The sequence below is a fragment of the Coccidioides immitis genome (assembly GCF_000149335.2).
Source record: "Coccidioides immitis RS genomic scaffold supercont3.5, whole genome shotgun sequence".
Classification (NCBI taxonomy): Eukaryota; Fungi; Ascomycota; class Eurotiomycetes; order Onygenales; family Onygenaceae; genus Coccidioides; species Coccidioides immitis.
In genome coordinates, this window is record NW_004504307.1 from 3356679 (window position 1) to 3380642 (window position 23964).

Below are 23964 nucleotides of genomic sequence, written 5' to 3' on the forward strand. Positions count from 1 at the left end.
GCCAGAGCTTGAAACAGCATTATATTTGTGGATTCAACAGGCAGAGACATCAATTAAACTCTCACGAGAGGTTATACGGCTTAAAGCAGAGTTCTTTTGGAAGAATCTGTCAGTATATAAGGACCGCGAGATGCCTGCATTCAGCAATGGCTGGCTTGAAGGATTTCAAAAGCGACGATCGATTAAGAATCGTATATACCATGGAGAGGCAGGAAGTGCTATTGATGCAGAGCAACAGATGAAGAGTATAGGAATGGCTCTCCAGCATTACAATGCCAGGGATATATTCAACTGTGATGAGACTGGGCTCCTTTGGAAGCTGGTTCCTGATCGAGGACTCTCTACTCGCTCTCTTGATGGCCGAAAGAAGGAAAAGGCATGGATTACTGCCCATTTATGCTGCAATTCTGATGGATCTGAGAGATTACCTATATGGTTTATTGGAAAGGCTCAACAACCGCATGCTTTCCGTGCCGCAGGCATCAATATTGAGAATCTCAATCTCAAATGGAGGCACAACAAGGAGGCCTGGATGACGGGCATTCTCATGGAGGAATGGCTAAGATGGTTTGATTCCAAAATGACTGGCCGTCAAGTAGTGCTTTTAATGGATAATTTCTCTGCTCATGTACTGGCAGTTGAAAATATCAATAAGAGCCTTTATCCCCTACGGAATACACTGATTATTTGGCTTCCACCAAATGCAACGAGCAAATATCAGCCACTAGATCAAGGGATTATATATTCTTGGAAGTGCCACTGGAAACGGCAGTGGATTATCTATATGATTGAAGAATACGAGTCGAACCGTGATCCTCTTACTACAATGAACGTTTTGAAGGCCCTACGCTGGGGAATACAGGCTTGGGATATTGATATGGCGCCTGCCACTATTCAACACTGCTTCCAGAGAGCCTTGTTCAAGAAGACAGCTGTCCCGCCTGAAGATCTTTCAATGATACAGATCTCCAATGATTTCCAACGGCTCTGCACGGTCTCTGGTATTCGAAACCCAATGAAAATTGAAAACTTCCTCAATCCCGCGGAGGAAGTAGTGGAGGACTCTTCTGAAGATCTAGAGCGCCGTATAATTGAGCAGCTGGAGCCAGAGGAGCCTGAGGATGAGGAAGAGACTATAAATATGGAAGCTGATCCGCAAATCAGCACCACCGAGGCCCTTGACATAGTGAAAAGGCTTCGCTTGTATGAAGAGCAGCAGGATAAGGGAGATACAGAGGTAATTCAACGGTTAAATCATTATGAGAGAAGATTAGAGGCTCGGAGGCTTGAAAATCAGCAGCGGCAGGATATGACAGCGTATTTTGTATGCTAGCTCTATATCAAGAATCCCTCTATATAACGAATTGAACAGACTTCCAACATTGATTCGTTATATAGAGGCATTACTGTATATAGAGACTAACTAGTTCTCATGATACTAGCTCGACCGCAGTTTCCCGGGGCTACCTGAAATGTAGCCTATTCTGTTAAGGCTGGTTAACTGATATCGCCAGGTCCTCTTACCACGCTCTGTTACTCCAACCTAGCTTCATAATATACCTTGTCTCACCCCACGTTCGACAGCCCCTAAGGTCAGCCATTCGCAGACAGCAAGTGTTGTGTCGCAACAAAAGCTCTCGAATCACCCAGCTAAGCATGGTCTTGCTTAGTGTGCATCTCAATTGATGGGCTGCCTGACTGAGGCCCTTTCCACCCCCCTATCGGCGTCCCGGCCCGAGTTTCAGCTCCTCGCCTATACGGGTTCCGGCTAGCGATTGGGGGGGCGGACGCCTTTTGCGGAAGCCCGAACACACAACTTCCATCCAGATTGTCGTGATGATATACACGTTATCGGTGGAAAGCATGTTCTGCGTCTCAACTTCAAATGGAGGGCTCGCCCCCTCCAAACCTGCTACAAAATATTATTTCATCTCTGATAAACATTGACAAATAAGCCCATCATGACTATAGACGAGACCCACGGCATGAATGGCCATGGCGTGGCAATTGGTTCTGACATCAATGGTCCTATTACCAATGGCCATGCCCGTCGCACCAACGGCTTGCGTACGAATGGCATATCCACAAACACTGCGCACATGAACGGCAATTCCAACACGATGAACGGTGCAAATGGGGTCTCGGCCTCCAATATCCATTCCAATGGTCAAATTCCGATCGCAATTTGTGGTATGGCATGTCGTCTCCCGGGAGGCTTCGCAACGCTAGATGAACTATGGGACTTTCTTCTTGCAAAGCAAGATGGTCGATGTCGTGTCCCGGAATCGCGCTATAACATCGAAACATACTACTCGGACATGAAAAAGCCGGGAACGGTCTCAACCCAGTATGGATATTTTCTCGATGAGAGTGTCGACGTCGGGGCGCTGGATATGTCCCTTTTTACCATGGCAAGAAGTGAAGTAGAGCGAGCTGACCCTCAGCAACAGCTCATGTTAGAAGTGGCTCACGAGGCTTTCGAGGACGCCGGTGTGACAGACTGGCGAGGCAAGACTATCGGTACTTATATTGGTAATTTCGGAGAGGACTGGCTGGAGATGTTGGGGAGGGAAACCCAGCCGTGGGGAATCCACCGTATCTCTGGTTCAGGAGACTTTGTCGTCGCCAATCGTCTCTCTTATGAATTCGATCTACGGGGACCAAGGTATGATTTTTGGTGGGTACGCCAATGAAGTAGACCCGCGCTAACATATTTGAATAGCATGACCATTCGCACGGCATGTTCGTCCGCTTTGGTGGCTCTGAACGAGGCTTGCGCAGCGATTAGCAGAGGCGACTGCGAATCCGCTCTAGTAGGCGGTGTCAATTTGATCCTGGCTCCGGGAATGTCGGTGGCTATGCAGGAGCAAGGAGTCTTGTCTAGCGATGGCTCATGTAAGACCTTCTCTGCTGACGCCAATGGGTATGCTCGTGGAGAGGCAGTTACGGCCATATTCATCAAGCCGTTGGCTGATGCCATTCGAGATGGCAACCCGGTTCAAGCTGTCGTGAGAGCCACATCTCACAACGTGGACGGAAAAACTCCGACGCTATCGCAGCCTAGCACGGATGTGCAAGAAGCTTTGATGAGGAGGGCATACGAGCTTGGAGGCATCACTGACTTCTCGGAAACCGCCATGGTAGAATGCCACGGGACAGGTACCCCGACAGGCGACCCCATTGAAACGAGAGCTGTGGCCCGCGTCTTTGGAGAGAAGGGCGTGTACATCGGCTCTGTTAAGCCCAATCTCGGACATACCGAAGCTGCGTCCGGCCTTATTTCGCTTTTGAAGATGGTGAAGGCACTTCAACACCATATCATCCCACCAAACATCAAATTCAGCATCCCCAATCCTAGCATTCCGTTTGAGGAAGGGAAGCTCACGGTTCCTACTGAGGCAACTCCGTGGCCGAAAGACCGCCTTGAACAGGTGAGTGTGAATTCTTTTGGCATTGGTGGCGCAAATGCCCATGTAATTCTAGAGTCTGCGGCGACTTATAATATCCCGACTGCGGTATCTGGGTTCCCGGAGTCGCCTCAGCTTCTATTGTTTACAGCGAATTCCTCCAAATCAATAACAAGGCTGGTCGACAACTCCAAGGTCTGGATCGAGCAGAATCCCGACAAAATTTGTGATCTGGCCTATACTTTGGCCAGGAAAAGAACCCATCTGCCGTACCGAGCATTTGCCATTGTTAATAATGGTGTGATTGAAAGCGTTTCTCAGCCTATAAACTCGAAGTCTGCAGGCCCACCGAGCATTGTGATGGTTTTCACCGGCCAGGGCGCACAATGGCCGCAGATGGGACAGGAGCTATTGCGATCCGATGAGGTGTTTAAATCTAGCATCCGATCTCTCGACCAACAGCTTCAAACCATTGCTGGGAAGAAGCCTCACTACTCAATCGAAGAGGAGCTCAAGAAGGCAGGCAAGCAGAGCCGCCTGTCTTCGGCCGAGTTCTCTCAACCTCTTTGCACTGCTATTCAGATTGCACTGGTCGACACGCTCAAGGCTGCTGGAATTGTCCCACATGCCGTTGTGGGCCATTCCAGTGGTGAGATCGCTGCAGCATATGCCGCCGGGGCTCTTACGGCTAAAGAAGCTATCACAGTTGCCCACCACCGTGGAGCTGTGGCAGTCAAACAAGAGCGACCGGGGACAATGGCGGCCATTGGAATGGGCTGGAGAGAAATTGAAAACTACCTCGTCCCTAACGTCACGATCGCATGTGACAACTCGCCCAAGAGCGTTACAATCTCGGCCGATATTGATGCCGTGAAATCTGTTGTTGCTGCTATAAAAAAGGAACAGCCACAGATTCTGGCTAGACTACTCCAGGTTGATAAAGCCTACCATTCATACCATATGGAAGAGATTGGTGACCATTACCAATCACTAATCGAGCAAGTGATCGGAAAAGCACCGTCGATGCTTTTTTTCTTCAGCTTTAGTGGCAACATTCTAGATTCAGAGCACAAAACCGGGTCAAAATACTGGCGGGATAACTTGGAATCACCAGTTTGATTCTGGGAAGCCATCATGGCTATCTTGAAGCACGATATTGGAAATAATGCTGTCTTCCTTGAGGTTGGGCCTCGCGGAGCTCTTGCAGGACCACTGAGACAGATATTTGCTGAGGCCTCCTCTCCCACTCCTTATGTCTCGGCCATGACGCGCAATAAAGACTGTACTGTGTCTTTTTTGGCAGCCATTGGTGCCCTGTATTCTCTCAATGTTCATGTTAACCTTGAGGCTCGTTTCCCCACGGGCACCTGTCTTTCGGGCGTCCCCCGATACCCATGGAATCACAAGGGCAGCTACTGGTACGAGTCTCGGCTAAGCAAAGAATGGCGCAACCGCAAATACCCGTACCATGATCTTCTTGGTTCTAGGGTGGTTGAGAGTAGCGATACTGAGCCAGTGTGTGGCGCAACCTATTCCACGTTACAAACGCGCCGTGGATATGCGACCACAAAGTGGGAGAGAACATCATTTTCCCATTCTGTGGATATAATGTCTTAGCGGACGAGGCCATCAGACAATTGACAAACGCCGAGGAGGGGTTCACTGTTAGAAATATCATTGTCAGTACGGCTTTAGTGATAAGCGAAGGAAAGCCGACTGAGATGATAGCCACATTCCAACTAGGCTGTTTGACGAATTCCTTGAACAGCAAATGGTGGGAGTTCACAGTGCCGTCCTATAACGGGCGCAACTGGACAAAACATTGTACACGAGAAGCTTCCGCTCAGTATTCTCCGCCTGAACAGGCCCAGGACCCTGATGCCCTGCCCAGAAAGCTTAATGTGAGGAAGTGGTTCGAAAAGATGGCCAAGGGTGGCCTGAATCTGGGAGGATCTTTCCAGACCCTTGATATGATGGCGAGCTCAACCTCAGAGCAGCAGGGAATGGGACACGTTGTGAATGGAAGGCAGGGAGATGAAGCCAATTACTACATCATCCTACCGTCCTTGACGCAACCCTGCAGATCCTGGGCGCTGCTGCTGTCAATGGCTACGCACGCAAAACCAGAACTTGGCTTCCAACCAGCATCGACAAAATCTCTCTCTACAGGTGCACTTCGGATATGATCACAGATGTCTCTGCTAAGCTATCAAGCAATTATTCGGTCCTTGGAGACGGCTGTTGCACATGTGAGGGCAGAAAAGTTGTTGAAGCAGTCGGCATCCGTATGTCACTTGCGGATGCTGCCAGTTCAGGCGAGGTAAGGGACGGACACGCAGCAGCGAGGTGTGAATGGAAACCTGACATTGACTTCTTGGACGTGAACGAGCTCTTCTGCGCACCAGTGAGCCATACCGACAATTCACGCTTGCTGGAGGAGCTGGGAGACATCTGCTTGCTCTTATCCCAATCGTGCTTTTCGGAATCCTCAAGCAACACGACCTTGCCCCATCTTCAGAGACACGTTGCTTGGATCAAATCTCAGTCTAAGTTAACCCCTATCAGGTTGCCCTGTACTTGGACAGGTCTCGACAACCAGACTATTTCCGCTCGAATCAACAGTTTGCTGAAACAACTGGAAGGCACGCTTGCAGCTCCAGTCGCTAGTGCCATTCATCAAGTTTGCATGAATATGGATTCTCTGCTGTCCGGCAAAGACCTTGAGGATATTTTGCCAGGAAGAACTTTGTCGAACGTCTACAAATATCTCGGACAGCTGGAACGAAAAGAGTTCATTCGGCAAGTGATTCACTCCAAGCCCCAATCTTCGAATTCTCGAGATTGGAACTGGAAGTGGTGTGTCACTGCACCGCGAGATCGTCGAGGATCTCACGCGCACTGATGGGGAGATTCTCTGTGCCAAGTACATGTTGACTACCCCGGGCTACCTGGCGACAGAAACTCAAGAAAAGCTGTTCCCAAACATGGACTTCGCAAGTCTGGACATCTGCCAGGATCCTATCGAACAGGGATTCGAGGAAATGGAGTACGACCTCGTCCTCGCCGTCAACTCTCTTCACAAGACCAAGAATGCTCAGGAAAGCCTAGCTAACCTGAGGAAGCTCCTCCGCCCCGACGGCAGATTATTCTTGCGGAGCTTTGCCCGTCATCCAGATGGGTAGATTATGTGCTAGGTGCGCTCCCAACTTGGTGGTCGGGTACTGAGGGCGGGCCAATCAAGCCGCCGTATCTAAGTAAGGAAGAATTGGAATTGGTGCTTGCTGCTGTCGGGTTTGGCAAACCCGAAGCCGTGGTTCTAGATGCCGAAGCCCCTCACCAAGTCACAACCTCCTTTGTCGCAAGGCCCATCCGTGAGACACCAATCAAGAAGGCCACCGTTCTTGTCGATGAGGAAAGATCTGCTGTTACACACATCTTGAACCAGCTCGAAAAAGATGGCTATGAGGTTATCAAGTGCAGATTAGGCGATATCCCGCCAGCTGGACAGGACATGATTTCGCTCTTAGACATCGAGCAGCCCTTTTTCCATGATATTGACGAAGCACGCTTCCTATCTTTCAAGACTTTACTTCTCGGCCTCCAAGAACATGGTTCTGGTATGCTCTGGGCGACCCATCTCATCGACATCGGATGTCGTGATCCCCGATACGCACAAGTTCTCGGACTCGCCAGAACCATCCGAACAGAGCGGCTGGCCGATTTGGCAATCTGCCAGGTCGACGCTTTCGACAATCCCAAATCTATTGACCGTCTCCTCCAGGTGCTAGCGAAGTTCCAGTCGCGCCAAGGTGACGAGGAACTGAATCCAGATTTCGAATGGGCCATTTTCAACAACCGCGTCCAAGTCGCACGCTTCCATCCTTTTGCCTTAACCGATGAGCTCCTAGTTTCGGACCGGCCAAATGAGATGGCCACGCTGAATGTCCGTTCACCGGGACGGGTCAACAGTCTGTATTATGAGCGACATGAACGAAAGGACCTCGAAAACGATGAAGTGGAGGTCCAGGTCTACTCAGCTGGATTGAACTTCAGGGTGAGTTAAAGATCCTTTCTAGGTTAAGTGGCGTTTTTCTAACATTCTAATTCCAGGACATTTTGGTCGCACCGGGCATTGTTGAACTTCCAGTCCGCCTGTTCGGAATTGAAGCCGCTGGCATGGTTACCCGTGTGGGAGCGGACGTCAGCCCAGACGACCTTCAAGTAGGAGATCGAGTGGTTTGCTTCTGTAAAAAGACGCCTTTTCGACATACACAACTACCTTGGCTGCTGTTTGCGCGCGAATTCCCGACAGCCTCACTTTTGACCAGGCTGGGACGATGCAGATCCCGTATTTCACCGCGATTCACTCCATTATAAACGTCGGGCGTGTTACGAAGGGTCAGGTGAGTGGTATGGAAACTCATATATCATAATGTTACTCAGCATGGCATTGGCTAACCAATCTCTCTCGACGTAGTCCGTCCTGATTCACAGCGCGTGTGGCGTGGGTCTGGCAGCTATCCAGGTTGCCCAAATGCTGGAGGCAGAGTTGTACGTTACAGTTGGCAGCGACGAGAAAGTCAAGTACTTGATGGACCACTGTCACATTCCGAGAAAAACCGGATCTTTAACTCCCGTGACAAGTCATTCGTGGATGGCGTTATGCGTGAAACGAAAGGCGTGGCATGGACTTCATTCTCAACTCGCTCTCAGGCGAGCTCTTACATGCCACATGGAGTTGCGTTGCGGAATTCGGAACATTACTTGAAATCGGAAAGCGAGACTTGATTGGGGATGGCAAACTGGACATGAAGCCATTCTTGGCGAATCGCAATTACTGCTGTGTTGACATTGACAGGGCTTTAGAAGAGGATTCACATCGCTAGAGCCTTGATATTTTCCATCTTGGATTTCTACAACAAAGGATTCATCTCCCCGCTGCCTATAACAATTTTCCCCGCAGCTCAGACCCAAGATGCATTCCGATTCATGGAGAAGGGACAACACATCGGTCGCCTCGGCGTTTCGATCAAGGATGCTGGAGGAGACGCCGAGTTGGGATCTGAGACCACCAAAAGAGCTCTAAAGATTGCCTTCAAGGAGTTCGCCTCGTACCTTATGGTTGGTGTTCTTGGCGGAATTGGTCGTGCCGTGTCCACCTGGATGGTCGACCATGGCGCCCGCGAACTTATATACATGTCCCGCAGCGCTGGCCTTACCACCAAAGATGACGCTTTTATCCACGAGCTCGAGTCGATGGGTTGCACTGTCAAGCTCGCGAGCGGCGATACCACGAAGCTCAAGGACGTGGAAAGAGCCATTTCTGCAGCAACCTATCCCCTTAAAGGTGTTGTGCAGATGTCGATGGTGGTTGCGAACGAGAACTTTACCAAAATGAGCTATGACGAATGGACGGCGTCTACGGCACCCAAGGTTTAAGGCACATGGAACCTCCACAATGCTTCTGTGGCAGCGGGGGTTGATCTCAACTTCTTTGTGATGTTCAGCTCGGTGTCTGGCATTGTTGGACAAGCGGGCCAAGCCAACTATGCGAGTGGAAACAGCTTCCTTGATGCGTTCGCCCAGTGCCGCAATGGCATGGGCCTCGCCGCTTCTGTGGTTGACATGGGAGCCGTCGAGGACGTTGGCTGGATTTCGGACCACCAGGGCATGATGGGTAAGATGTCGCGGAGCGGCTTCAAGCCTGTTCTGGAACAGAAGGTCATTGACGCCATGGCAATCTGCATGCTAGTTCACAACAAACCGAACAAAGCCGCCGAAAGTGCTCTTACTGTGACTTCGAAGAACTCTTCTTATTTCGTCCACAAGAATACCTTCCTCGTCGGCCTTGCCTTGCTCATCCCATTGAATGACCCTAGCAACTATGTGATCTGGAAGAAGGACCGCCGTATGGCGTCTTATCACAACAAGGCTACAGTTGCTGCCACAGCAGCCTCGACGGATATTCTGAAGTCCTACCTGAGCAGTGCTAAAGCGGACCCTTCGATTCTCAAGTCGTCAGAAGCAGCGAAGCTCTTTGCGGTGGAAATTGGCAAGAAGCTCCTCGATCTTTTACTCAAACCCCATGAAGGGCTCAAAACAAGCTTGCCCTTGCTTGATCTTGGGCTTGACTCATTGGTGGCTCTTGAACTGCGCGCTTGGATCAAGCAGGTCTTCTATTTTGATCTGCCCATACTGGAGATGATGAGCATCGGATCTCTTGACATTCTTGGCCAATATGCCGCAAATGAGGTCTACAGAATCGCGACTGAGAATAAGGACAGTTAATCCGCTATCGTTGGGTTTCTTTGAGATTGCGATGTTATTAGAGGAAATGTTATCTGTGTCAAACACGGTTCGGCAACCGTGTTTTTCCCCCCCACCGAAAAAAAAAAAAAAAAAAAGAAAATGCCGGCGAATTTGTGGGAGGCTTAACAAAAAGATCCACACAGACATATCCACCCTGCAACCTTAAATTGCCAATTTGAATCCCCCGCATTATGAGCAAAATCTGCCAGGGCGAAAAAAAATACCAGAGGTTGGCTCCGGTGACACGCTATTCCACCGAGAAGGTCTCTCAGAGAGATTCTAATCGAGACAGAAGATCGCACGTCATAATACTGTGTGACCAAAGAGGGAGGAGTTGACAGCATGATCAACCAGCTGAGTCATAGTTAGTCAGGTAGCATAGTAGCTCACGAGCACTGTGGGACTTAGAAATAACAACCAAGTTTACATCTCACGTCGTGCCATAGCACAACAGCAACAAGGATACCAGTAACAAGGATGCCAATGAGAAGAGTGCTGAAAATGAGAATGCTGAAAAAGCTGATGCAAATGTTACTTCCAATGTTAGCAGTGAAGGATTCCAAAATTGGCTTTTCGGTTGGGGTGATCTATAAAGCGGGAATTGTGTAACTACAGGAGTTACCTAGTTTTCAGAATTAAGAAAAGGTTCTTTCAATTTGAAACGAAACCCCCAATCTCATGGTTCAGATTTCAGTTACATGTTAGAACTGAGCTCATTTCCCGAAAGGAAGCATTTTCAGAAGGGTGATAGAAATCATACAGTGCTCCAACAGTTCTCTATTTGGATTATGGTTCTCGCACGATTCCTAATTAGGTTACCGTGAGATCTCGGAAACGAAAGTGATGGAGGACTTGTATGCTTGTTATTCGCTAAGCTACCTAAAGGGGAATCTCGGCTAATCTATGTGGGTCACGTGAGCGAGGTGCTAGTTGGATTACCTAACACCCCCCCATGCAACGAGCTCCAGCAGTGAGCGAGAGCCACAAAGATCCAAAGCTTCCAAATCTCTCAAATCCGCGATAAAAATTAATTACAAAATCCAGATTTATTCCTTCTTTAGGCTTAGCTCCGTTCACCACAATATGGTATTTTCGCCGGCTTCACTGATAAACCTCCATATTTTCCTGTATTAACCCGTCACCCCTATTGTGCTCACGAATTGAGTGTAGGGATCCATTGCAAGAGCCTTTGTGAGCCCGTCAGCTTTATTTGCATTGCTTCCAACATGCTTGATTGAGATTTTGTCCTTTTGCACCCAGTCTCTTAGCATATGGTGCTGAATCTCAATATGGCGTGCTCTTTGTGTTATAGCTTCAGCTTTGGCTAAGTCAACAGCTCCCTTGTTGTCAACACTTAATTTTGAGCTCCTTAGCCTTGCTGAGCCTTCACTAATTACTCCGGCATCTATCAACAGGTTGTTGATCCAAACCAGTTCACAAGCAGCTTTGCTAGCTGCCAAATACTCTGCTTCAGTTGTAGATTTTGAGACGGATGTCTGGCACTGTGATCTCCATGATATTGGAGCTCCGTTCATGGTAATAATATAGCCGCTGGTGGATTTGTATGCAGGGTTGGCTCCAGCCCAGTCAGAATCTGAACTGGCTGCCAGTTTCAAGCCTTCAGGATCCATATCCCTTTTGAAGACTATTCCTTTCAATTTTGTGCTCTTGAGGTAGTGTAGGATCTGCTTGAATGCTGCCCAGCTCTCCCTATTGGGCCTGCTGTTGAATCTCACCAGATAATTGACTGTGAATGCAATATCCAGCCTTGTACACATAACTAGGAACTGTAGAGAGCCCAGGCCTTTCCTGTAATTTGTAGGTGTAGCCTGCTTGTCAACTCCATCTTTAAGGGTCTGATCTGGCGCGAATTTGATGCTTATTCCTTTCTTCATTGGCATTTTGGAAGGTTTGCAGTCTTCCATTCCATATTTGGTCAGTAGATCCTCAATATACTGTTCCTGGTTCACAAAAAGGTCTCCATTTGGCTGCTTTTGAACCTGCATGCCTAGATAATGGCCCTGTTCCATAACCTTCTTGATCTTGAAGCATTCCTGAAGCTTCTTGATGAGCCATTCTGTTTCAGCTTTGTTGGGTCCCATTATACAGCAGTTGTTGATGTGTAGGGTTAGGTAGATTTGCTTCCTCTTGTGGTAGAGTAGGCCTGCATCATATGAAGAGATCTGGAATCCTAGAGATTTCAGATAGTCAGTAGCTGCTTGATACCAAAGTCTAGCAGCTTGCTTCAACCTGTAGAGTCCCTGGTGTAAGAGCCCTACTAGGTTACCCCGCCCGTGCTTGAATCCAGTGGGTAGTTGAACATATACATGTTTGTCCTCTGGAAGAGTTCCATTTAGAAAGGCTGTCATGAAGTCAAAGACTCTGACCTTCCAGTTCTTGGCTGTTGAGATAGCAAAGAAGGCTCTTGTTGTAGGTCTACTAACAACTGCTGTGTAGGTCTTCTTGTAGTGAATGCCTTCTTGCTGTTTGAATCCATGTACAACCCAACAGGCTTTGAATTGTACTGTGCCACCTGTGTTGTTGAGCTTTCTATTGAATACCCATTTGCCAGACAGGATCTGCATTTGGGGTTCCTTCTTGACTAGGATCCAGGTGCCTTTCTCTTGTAATTTGGAGACTTCAACATCTAGAGCCTCCTTCCAATAAAGCCACTCTTCAGAGCATTTGGCTTCAGCAACAGATTTTGGTATATCTGTATGTGTACTGAGCACTGGAAGCTCAGCTCCATTTGTCTCTTCTTTCTCTGTAGCATCTGAGAGGATTTCTTGCTCTTCATCCAGGTATGTGGGCTCTAAAGCCTCTAATTTGCTGTCCGCGAGCTTCTTCATGATTTCTGGCTTCTCCTTCGCAAGGTAAGCTAGTAGCTTGTGTTGCCAGCCATTCAATGGATCTATGTAATTGTACTCCTCTGGGAGTTCAATGTATTCGGCTTCAGTTAGTGAATTCGTAGGGATTTGATCCAATTTCTTGTTGAATATAACATCTTGTGAGATCATTATACTGTTCATTTCTGGGTCCCAAAGCCTGTAGGTGTGCATGCCATGATATCCTACAAATTTGACCTTCTTGGACCTAGGTTGGAGCTTTGAGAATTCATTCAAAATCTTCATGTAGGTGTCACATCCCCACCTATGGACCCATCTGCAATGGGGTTGGTGACCCATCCAGACTTCAAAGGGTGTCAACAGCTTCGTGTTCTTGCATCCATATAGAGGCACTGAGGTAGGCGATAGATTCACCATCATGGAGACTGTGGCAAGAGCTTCACCCCATAACTCATTAGGTAGTCCTGAGTCTATAAGTATGCTTCTTGTTCACTCACAAAGAAGTCATATTCCTCATTCACTTGTTCCATCTTGTTGAGGTGTATATGGGCACATAATCTCCTGTTGTATACCCTTGCTCCTGTAGAATTCAGCCAGTTGTTGGCTTGTCAATTCAGGAGCTCCATCAGACAGTATAGTGCCAATTTTTCATTCAGTAGACACTTCAATCATGTTGATCCAGTTCTTTAGGGTTTCTGGAGCTTCTACCCGCTCCTTCAGGAGATAGATCCACCTGTATTGTGTGGCATCATCTGTTATAAGTAGGAAATACTTCGCTCCGCTGTAGCTTGGAGGATCAGAGTCTGTGGATAGGGTACAGCCGCCACCTGCAATATCAATAAAAATTTTAGCTCCAGGCTTTATAGAGCATGTTCTAGGTTCGAATGGATTGCAAGCTTGCTTAGCTTTAGCACAGGTTTCACAGAACCCTAGCTTCTTTACTCCCTTTATTCGCATTGCCATTCTCGGATCTCTAGCTAGAATAGCTATATCATGGGCGTTGAGATGCCCCCAGCGTTTGTGCCAATTGGCCATCGTATCCTCCTTGATTTCTGGCGTCTTTGCCAGGTGATTCGGTGCCAAAAGCGCGTCATCTCTATCTTTATTCTCTAGAGTTGCTGTTACATAGCAGGGCTCTAGGAGTTTCGTAGGTACTGGAAACGCGTATGCCAGTAAATTGTGTATTCTAGGCGTTTGTAGGACTAGGATGTCATCCTCATTAAGCACAGCTTCAAAGCTCTGTGTTTTATCTGCTGATTCTAGTAGGAAGATGTGTTCTCTGTTGATATAAAGCTGTTCCACTGTAAAGCCATCTTGTATAAGCTTCCCAAAGCTTATAAGGTTAACCTGGAGGTCAGGCATGATTCTAACCCCCCCAATGCTCAATTCTCCATTGTCAGTTTGGATACTGGCCATGCCAAATCCTCTGGTGACTGATTTCAAACCATTCACCATAAGCAGTTGTGTTGCATGGCTCTTTGGGTCCATTTGAACTAGATCTGTATGTGAGGTCGCGTGGGATCCAGCTCCAGAGTCAAGAATCCATTTGTCTGTGGATTTGCGCGCTTCTTTCATAGAGAAGGCTGCTTCATGAACCAAATGGATCTTGTCCATTGCAACTGTAGCTGTTTCCTTGCCTTTGCCTTTAGAGTCTTCTTTAGGCTTGTTAGGCTTCAAATTCTTGTTAGATTTGCAAAATTTAGCCAAATGGCCAGGTTTGCCACAAATATAGCAGTTCCAGTTCTGCAGTGAGCTCTTCTCTGGATTGGATTCAGAGTTTGTATTCTTATAAGATTTTTGGGGATCCAAGCTTGTTGCATTTGTATTTGGCTTTGTAGATCCACCTTTCTTCAGGTCTTTCTTGGGGATTTGGTGGAGGATATCCTTCAGTAGGCCTTCCAAATCCTTCTCCAGTAGGTTCATTCCACTCTGGCATGCCATATCAAATTGGTTCTGTATGAACTCTCTCCATCAGAATGTAATGTTCATTTTCAAGATATTGTGTAGGGTGTGGTCCAGTTGTTTGAACCCTAATCTCTCAAATTCCCCACAAATTGCTAGGAATCTCTCTATATAATTCCTTTCTGAGCCAGCAGACTGTGGTGTCATTCTTACTAACTCTGTAAGTAGGCTTTCCTGCTGTATCTCAGGTCTTTCTTGGAAGGCTGTTCTTACAGCTTCTCAGAGTTTGTAAGCACTAAGGCTATCTGATTCCTCAAAGTGTTCTCTGGCTTGTGCAGATATTGTGCTGTTGATTAGGCCATGTAGCCAATTGTTCTGAATGTTCCAGTATTGTGAAATCTTCAAGCACTCTAGCTGTGGTGAAGTCTCTTGCCTTTCCAGGATAATCCTCTCAACATCTACTTGGCAGGCTACCTTTAGGATGGCTTTGCTCCATGCTAGGTAGTTGCTAGCTCCAGCCAGGGTCATAGGCTTCTTCACCATCTTCATGATCTTCATGAATTGGGTGATTGCTCTGCTGATTCACATATTTGTGTCTATAAGATTGCTGACATATTCTTCTAGTTTCTCATCAGAGTCTATTTCTCAGTCCTCTTCTTCTTCTTGTTGAGCTTCATGCTCTAGGTTCTCCTGCATTGTTGCAGGTGTGTTTGTGGTGCTTGCTTGGCCTGATAGGAGGTTCACTTGCTGTGCCAGCTGTTGTACTGTCTTCTGTTGCCTTTACATTGACTTCTGTTGCCTTTGCATCATCTCCTGTTGATTTAGCATCATTCTGCACAACATTTGGAGTTCACTCTTCTTTCTAGGCTCCTGCTTGTCATTTGACGGGCTGCCTCTGAGCCTACTTGACTGCCTAAGCTTGGTTTGGGGTGTAGGGAGGTTTGTTGGAGCTTTTCAGTTGGGAGTTTGGTGCTCCAGTTCATCCATATGGTTCACCATGGCTTTGGCATTGCCAGGTGCTCGATTTGCTTGCTAGGTGCATTTAGCAGGCGTTTTGCTCACTCTCTGGTCGCATGCCAGAAAGCTACAGGGTTCAACTTACTCTCCAGCTCGGTGCTAGAAAGCTACAGGGGTTTGCACATATAGGAGGTGTCTATCCTGATGTACACTCTCTTTAGTGCTCGTAAAACCTCATTGTCCACAAGGATAACCATTCAGGGTGTTGATCATAAGCTTCAATAACCAATTGAGCTGTAAATCAACCTTATATGCTTGCTCTTCAGCACAAAGGGCTATAACCTGATGGAGGACTTGTATGCTTGTTATTCGCTAAGCTACCTAAAGGGGAATCTCGGCTAATCTATGTGGGTCACGTGAGCGAGGTGCTAGTTGGATTACCTAACAGAAAGGGTTTTTCGGACCAACGAAATCCCGATATGGATCTCACCGTAAGAGATGAGATCTCGCTAGCCGCTTTTGTAGCACAACAACCAAGATTAGATTTCCATGCTCCAACAGGTTATGAGCTCCTTCACCGCGCAATCGTTCTTCTTACCTTCAAAAATTGGGTAGTAAAGCAATTGCAAAGTGAAGGGGAATTCAATTTTACCTTTTCTGGCGATAAATTCAGTCGAACGAGTCACTTATAGGCCTCACTTACATGACCCCTATTCCCTTCACTTAGAAAGCTGAGCATAAATACGGCCTCTCTCTCTCTCCTCCTCTCTTCCTAATCATCAAGAAAAGCAAAAGACTGCTCAAATACATTGTCGAATCTCTAGATTCCTTCAAAGGGGGTCTGTTCCTCTAGCTACAGTGTCGCCTCCAGACTCGGGGGCCCGATTATCGGTATATTCGAGCCAATAACTGGCTATCTGAGCTACATGAACAAGCGGTCAAAGATAATTAAATTAAATCTTCAGTAGCCGCTCGAAGAGGCGTTCTACAAGAGAGCAAATCAGAAGCTCCAATTTCTAGATTTTACAACATCAAGGCCACGTTAGACCTTCACCGCCGTTTCTTGGGTGGCTCAATGCTGTCCTGAAAATTTTACAAATGGCCAGAAGCACATACAGGGCATACATTATGTGCCGTGGCTGCTGCTGTTCAGCAGATCATTGAAAACACAAGTGACGACGATCCTTCCGGATCCTCCTCCCTCTCCTCTCTACGGCCACGAAAAGCCCTTGAATTCAGTCCTCGCATACGGAGGTGTGGAACCCGGAAAGCTTATGCAGACAATACTGTTTTACAAATACCTACTACCCCACCAAATTTGCTAGGAAACTCAAGTTCCCCTGAAATTGACTAGTTACTCTCATCTGAATCCTGTTCCAAATCCTCATCTTCAGTATCCTCCCAAGGATCCTCTCTACCCAAATTATATAGAGCAGCTAGAGCTTCAGCAGCTTCCAAAGTCTCTAGACCAGCTGCCCAAGAATCCGCCCCAAGATCCTGCCGTTGACCCTTCCATACGCGAGGCGCCTTATAACCACCCTCTCTATACTCATTACCCCCTTCAAAGCATATAACCTCTTGAATATGATGTGGAATCCGCTCTACCCACTGTTGAATCTTTGCTTGTGGCAGCTCTTCCCAGGCTTTCTTCCATTCATGTTCAGCAGTCTTAGATTCTTGTGGGGCGCCTTTAGCAGTTGTACGTCGCTTGAGCCACATCCAGGCAGGCTCAATCATATTCAAATCTGGTGAATTGCCAGGCCAAAGTAAGCAGTTGATCTTGTGTATGTTGTAGAGCTCTTGTTGGTAGAAATGGGTATGTGCTGGAGCTCCATCTTCTAGGACAACAGTATTGGGTCGGGATTCAAGGCACTCCTTGACGAAAGGGAATAATTTGGCAAGAAGGACCTCCTAGAATGAAAGAAGTATCAGATTAGCTAGAGAATTCAATAGTAAGATGATAGAATCTTAACACCTTCTGATACCTATACCAATCAACTCCCCCCTTGCCTCGTCGAACAAGCTTGCCATTTTTGACAGTGAATTTGAAAGTTGGCTTTTTTCCACAGTTTGGGCGAATTCGTAGGCGATGAATCCCATTGACAAGCTCCCATTCCTCTCTTGCCTTTATCTCACAGTCAATATTCAAGGCATTCAGTTCCTTTTGACCTTGATGTTTGGCTGCTGCAGTCTCTGGTTCCCAAATATGGCAGGGTCCCTTCTTCTCGTACATAAAGCAGCCCCAAAACATGAAATCTGAGGACTTCTTCCATCACCGGTGTATACAGGTAGGATCATAAGCTTCTGAGGGTCTTCTCCATACACGAACTGCTCCTCTTCTATGCCCAAGAACCACAGAAGTTTCATCAGTCCAGACAACATTTTTCCAGTCCTCTAGGGTCCAGTCCTTACGGGCAAGGCAGAATCTGAGCCTTTTTTTCCTTGCAGATTCAGTTAGACCTGGTTTCCAAGTTGGTTTGGCAATAACAAAGCCATGTTTCTTAAGAATTCGCAAAACACTTGAATGGGATATACCAGCTTCGAATGCCAGAATCTCAGTAGATTTCTCCCTTCCGGAGCGGCTCTTAGTCACAGAGGCAATGATTCCAGCTTCTTTGGTGCTTATTTCCTTCGGCCGGCCTGATCTAGGAGCATCTTCCACATAACTGAGAGAAATTCGAAGGTCATTCTTGGGATCAAAGCCACGGTCTTTTGCTCGCTTTTGAATGTCATAGAGGGTAGAAAGAGGAATCTGGAGGTTATGAGAAACATCTAAGATAGGAATTCCATAAGAGATCAAAGCAAGAGCTTGAATTCGCGTAACAAGCTTATCATGGAGAGAGATATCTCTGGAAGGCATGGTGGGCAAATTTGATGTTTTGAATTTGGAGAGATTTGATTTGAAAAAAAAGTGGGAGCCAGGCTGTTTATTGAATAATAGGAGATACCTTCCACCCCACCAAATTTTGGTGGGGCAGCAGGTAACTGCAATACGTTCCTTATACGTTCAGAGTTGGGGTCATGTGAGTACCCCTGAACATCCGACGTCGTCCGATGCTTCGTTGGTCTAGGTCTATGTTTGTAACAATTCCACTCTTCTCAACCACCTGTGTCAAAGTCTTTCTCAAACCCCTCTCAATACCTCAATCAAGATTCCAAAGACCACTTTGCCCTCACAGCAAAAGCATCATATATAAACAGAAGAAGTCTGGTAAGAGACTCCCTGAGTTATCTTCTTGATACTGGTACTACAAATTTGTTTGTGAACACTTTGGATGTTCTACAAAATTACCAAACGTTTCTCTACACCAAACATGGTTCATATGGGTGATGATACAGTCATTTATGCCAAAGGGCATCCCATGGCCTTGTTTGTTTTGAAGCTTCCTCTTAGCTAGTGAATCTGTTGCCCTGAGAGTGAGTGGGAGTGTTCGCGCACCCTAACCCCTTTTGGGCTTAGCGCGCACGTGACCTCATGTGATCACTCGCGGTCCGACTTTTTTCCGCTGCCAAAGCTCTGTTAGGTAATCCAACTAGCACCTCGCTCACGTGACCCACATAGATTAGTCGAGATTCCCCTTTAGGTAGCTTAGTGAATGACAAGCATACAAGTCCTTTATCAGGTTATAGCCCTTTGTGCTGAAGAGCAAGCATATAAGATTGATTTACAGCTCAATTGGATATTGAAGCTTACAATCAACATTCTGAACAGTTATTCTTGTAGATAACAAGGTTTTACAAGCACAAGAGAGAGCATACATTGAGATAGACACCTCCTATACATGCAATCTCTGTAGCTTTCTAGCACCAAGCTGGGGAGCAAGTTGAACCCTGTAGCTTTCTGGCATGTGACCAGAGAGTGAGCAAAACACCTGCTAAACACATCTAGCAAGCAAATCAAGCACCTGGCAACACCAAAGCCATGGTGAACCATACAGACAAACCAGAGCATTAAACTCCTGACTGGGAGGCTCCAACAAACCTTTCTACACCTCAAATCAAGCTTAGGCAGTCAAGTAGGCTCAGAGGCAGCCCGCCAAATGACAAGCAGAAGTCTAGGGAGGAGAGTGAACTCCAAATATTGTGCAGAATAATGCTGAATCAACAGAAGATGATGCAAAAGCAACAGAAGTTGATGTAAAGGCAACAGAAGACAGTACAACAGCTGGCACAGCAAGTGAACCTTCTATCAGATCAAGCAAGCACTACAAATACACCTGTAACAATGCAGAAGAATCTAGAGCACAAAGCTCAACAAGAAGAAGAAGAGGACCAAGAAATAGACTCTGATGAGGAACTAGAAGAATATGTCAGCAATCTTATAGACACAAATACACAAATTGGCAGAGCAATCACCCAATTCATGAAGATCATAAAGACAGTGAAGAAGCCTATGACTCTGGCTGGAGCCAGCAACTATCTAGCATGGAGCAAAGCCATCCTAAAAGTAGCCTGCCAAGTAGATGTTGAGAAGATTATTCTGAAAAGGCAAGAGACTTCACTACAGCCAGAGTGCTTGAAGATTTCACAATACTGGAATGTTCAGAATAATTGGCTACACAGTCTAATCAACAGTATAATATCTGCACAAGCCAGAGAGCACTTCAAGAAATCAGATAGCCTTAGTGCTTACAAACTCTGGGAAGCTGTAAGAACAGCCTTCCAAGAGAGACCTGAGATACAACAGGAAAGCCTACTTACAGAGTTAGTAAGAATGACACCACAATCCACTGGCTCAGAAAGGAATTATATAGAGAGATTCCTAGCAATCTGTGGGGAATTTGAGAGATTAGGGCTCAAACAACTGAACCACACCCTACATGATATCTTGAAGATGAACATTACATCCTGATGGAGAGAGTTCATACAGAACCAATTTGATATGGCATGCCAGAGCAGAACAAACCTACCAGAGAAGGATCTGGAAGGCCTACTGAAGGATATCCTCCACCAAATCTTCAAGAAAGACCTGAAGAAAGGCAGATCTACAAAGCCAAATACAAATGCAACAAGCTCAGATCCCCAAAAGTCTTACAAAAATACAAACTCTGAATCCAATCCAGAGAAGAGCTCACTGCAGAACTGGAACTGCTATATTTGTGGCAAACCTGGCCATTTGGCTAAATTTTGCAAATCTAACAAGAATTTGAAGCCTAACAAGCCTAAGAAAGACTCTAAAGGCAAAGGCAAGGAAACAACTATAGTTGCAACAGACAAGATTCATTTGGTTCATGAAGCAGCCTTTTCTATGAGAGAAGCGCGTGAATCCACAGACAGATGGATTCTTGACTCTGGAGCTGGATCCCACACAACCTCACATATGGATCTAGTTCAAATGGACCCAAAGAGCCATGCAACACAACTGCTTATGGTGAATGGTTCGAAATCAGTCACCAGAGGATTTGGCACGGCCAGTATCCAAACTGACAACAGAGAATTGAGCATTGGGGGGGTTAGAATTGTGCCTGACCTCCAGATTAACCTCATAAGCTTTGGGAAGCTTATACAAGACAGCTTTACAGTGGAACAGCTTTATGTCAACAGAGAACATGTCTTCCTACTAGAATCAGCAGATAAAATACAGAGCTTCAAAGCTGTGCTTAACAAGAATGACATCCTAGTTCTACAAACGCCTAGAATATGCAATTTACTGGCATACACATTTCCAGTACCTACAAAACTCCTAGAGCCCTGCTATGTAACAGCAACTCTAGAGAATAAAGATGATGTGCTTTTGGCACTGAATCACCTGGCAAAGGAGCCAGAAATCAAGGAGGATACAATAGCCAATGGGCACAAACACTGGGGGCATCTCAACATCCATGATATAGCTATTCTAGCTAGAGATCCGAGAATGGCAATGTGAATAAAGGGAGTAAAGAAGCTAGGGTTCTGTGAAACCTGTGCTAAAGCTAAGCAAGCTCACAACCCATTCAAATCTAGAACATGCTCTACAAAGCCTGGAGCTAAAATTTTTATTGATATTGCAGGTGGCAGCTCTACCCTATTCACAGACTCTGATCCTCCAAGCTACAGCAGAGTGAAGTATTTCCTACTTATAACAGACAATGCCACACAATACAGGTGGATCTACCTCCTGAAGAAGCAGGTCGAAGCTCCAGAAACCCTGAAGAACTGGATCAACATGATCAAAGTGTCTACTGAATGAAAGATTGGCACTATACTGTCCAATGGAGCTCCTGAATTGACAAGCCAACAACTGGCTGAATTCTACAGGAGCAAGGGTATACAACAGGAGATTACATGCCCATATACACCTCAACAAGATGGAACAAGTGAATGAGAAATATGACTTCTTTGCAAGTGAACAAGAAGTGTACTTATAGACTCAGAACTACCCAATGAGTTATGGGGTGAAGCTCTCACCACAGTCTCCATGATGGTGAATCTATCACCTATCTCAGTGCCTCTATACAGATGCAAGAACACAAAGCCATTGACACTCTTTGAAGCCTGGATGAGTCACCAACCCCATTGCAGATGGGTCCATAGGTGGGGATGTGACACCTACATGAAGATTTTGAATGAATCCTCAAAGCTCCAATCTAGGTCCAAGAAGATCAAATTTGTAGGATATCATGGCATGCACACCTACAGGCTTTGGGACCCAGAAACAAACAGTATAATGATCTCGCAAGATGTTATATTCAACAAGAAATTGGATCAAATCCCTACAAATTCACTAACTGAAGCCAAATATGTTGAACTCCCAAAGGAGTACAATTACATAGATCCATTGAATGGCTGGCAACACAAGCTACTAGCTTACCTTGCAAAGGAGAAGCCAGAAATCATGAAGAAGCTCACAGACAGCAAATTAGAGACTTTAGAGCCCACATACCTGGGCAAAGAGCAAGTAATTCTCTCAGATACTACAGAGGAAGAAGAGAGAAATGGAGCTGAGCTTCCAGTGCTCAGTACACATACAGATATACCAAAATCCATCACCAAAGCCAAACACTCTGAAGAGTGACTTTATTGGAAGGAGGCTCTAGATGTTGAAGTCTCCAAATTACAAGAGAAAGGCACCTGGATCCTAGTCAAGAAAAAACCCCAAATGCAGATCCTCTCTGGCAAATGGGTATTCAATAGGAAGCTCAACAACACAGGTGGCACAGTATGATTCAAAGCCTGTTGGGTTGTACATGAATTCAAACAGCAAGAAGGTGTTCACTACAAGAAGACCTACACAGCAGTTGTTAGTGGACCTACAACAAGAGCCTTCTTTGCTATCTCAACAGTCAAGAACTGGAAGGTCAGAGTCTTTGACTTCATGACAGCCTTTCTAAATGGAACTCTTCCAGAGGACAAACATGTATATGTTCAACTACCCACTGGATTCAAGCACGGGCGGGGTAACTTAGTAGGGCTCTTACACCAGGGACTCTACAGATTGAAGCAAGCTGCTAGGCTCTGGTATCAAGCAGCTACTGACTATCTGAAATCTCTAGGATTCCAGATCTCTCCATACAATACAGGGCTACTCTACCACAAGAGGAAGCAAATGTACCTAACCCTACACATCAACAACTGCTGTATAATGGGACCCAACGAAGCCAAAATAGAATGGCTCATCAAGAAGCTTCAGGAATGCTTTGAGATCAAGGAGGTTACAGAACAAGGCTATTACCTAGGCATGCAGGTTCAAAAGCAGCCAAATGGAGACCTTTTTGTGAACCAGGAACAGTATATTGAGGATCTACTGACTGAATATGGAATGGAAGACTGTAAACCTTCCAAAACACCAATGAAGAAAGGAATAAGCATCAAATTTACACCAGATCAGACCCTTAAAGATGGAGTTAATGAGCAGGCTACGCCTACAAATTACAGGAAAGGCCTGGGCTTTCTACAGTTCCTAGTTACATGTATGAGGCTGGATATTGCATTTGCAGTCAATTATCTGGTGAGATTCAACAGCAGGCCCAATAGGGAAAGCTGGGCAGTGTTCAAGCAGATTCTATGCTACCTCAAGGGCACAAAATCAAAAGGAATAGTCTTCAAAAGAGATATGGATTCTGAAGACTTGAAACCAGCAGTCAGTTCAGATTCTGACTGGGCTGGAGCTGACCCTGTGTACAAATCCACCAGCAGCTACATTATTACCATGAATGGAGCTCCAATATTGTGGAGATCACAGCACCAGACATCTGTCTCAAAATCAACAACCAAAGCAGAGTATTTGGCAGCTAGCAAAGCTGCTTGTGAACTAGTTTGGATCAACAACCTGTTGATAGACACCGGGGTGATTAGCAAAGGCTCAGCAAAACTAAGAAGCTCAAAATTAAGTGTTGACAACAAGGGAGTGGTTGACTTAGCCAAAGCTGAAGCTATAACACAAAGAGCATGCCATATTGAGATTCGGCACCATATGCTAAGAGACTGGGTTCAAAAGGACAACATCTCAATCAAGCACATTGGAACCAACGCGAATAAAGCTGACGGGCTCACAAAGGCTCTTGCAATGGATCCCTACACTCAATTCATGAGCGCGATAGGGGTGACAAGCTGATACAGGAAAA

The 23964-nt window shown here is 46.3% G+C and overlaps 1 protein-coding gene across 1 annotated transcript; it reads left to right on the top strand.

Moving 5' to 3' along the window:
• Positions 1 to 1961: 1961 nt before the first annotated feature.
• Positions 1962 to 10149, top strand: CIMG_13632 (polyketide synthase; the record flags this gene model as incomplete). Its single annotated transcript, XM_004444877.1, has 12 exons — positions 1962 to 2665; positions 2723 to 4409; positions 4557 to 4978; positions 5176 to 5508; positions 5577 to 6197; positions 6226 to 6472; positions 6550 to 7461; positions 7518 to 7628; positions 7736 to 7810; positions 7885 to 8050; positions 8371 to 8840; positions 8994 to 10149. The coding sequence occupies 12 exons, from the start codon at positions 1962 to 1964 to the stop codon at positions 9693 to 9695; spliced, it is 6450 nt and encodes a 2149-aa protein (XP_004444934.1). The 3' UTR covers positions 9696 to 10149.
• Between the last annotated feature and the right edge of the window lie 13815 nt (positions 10150 to 23964).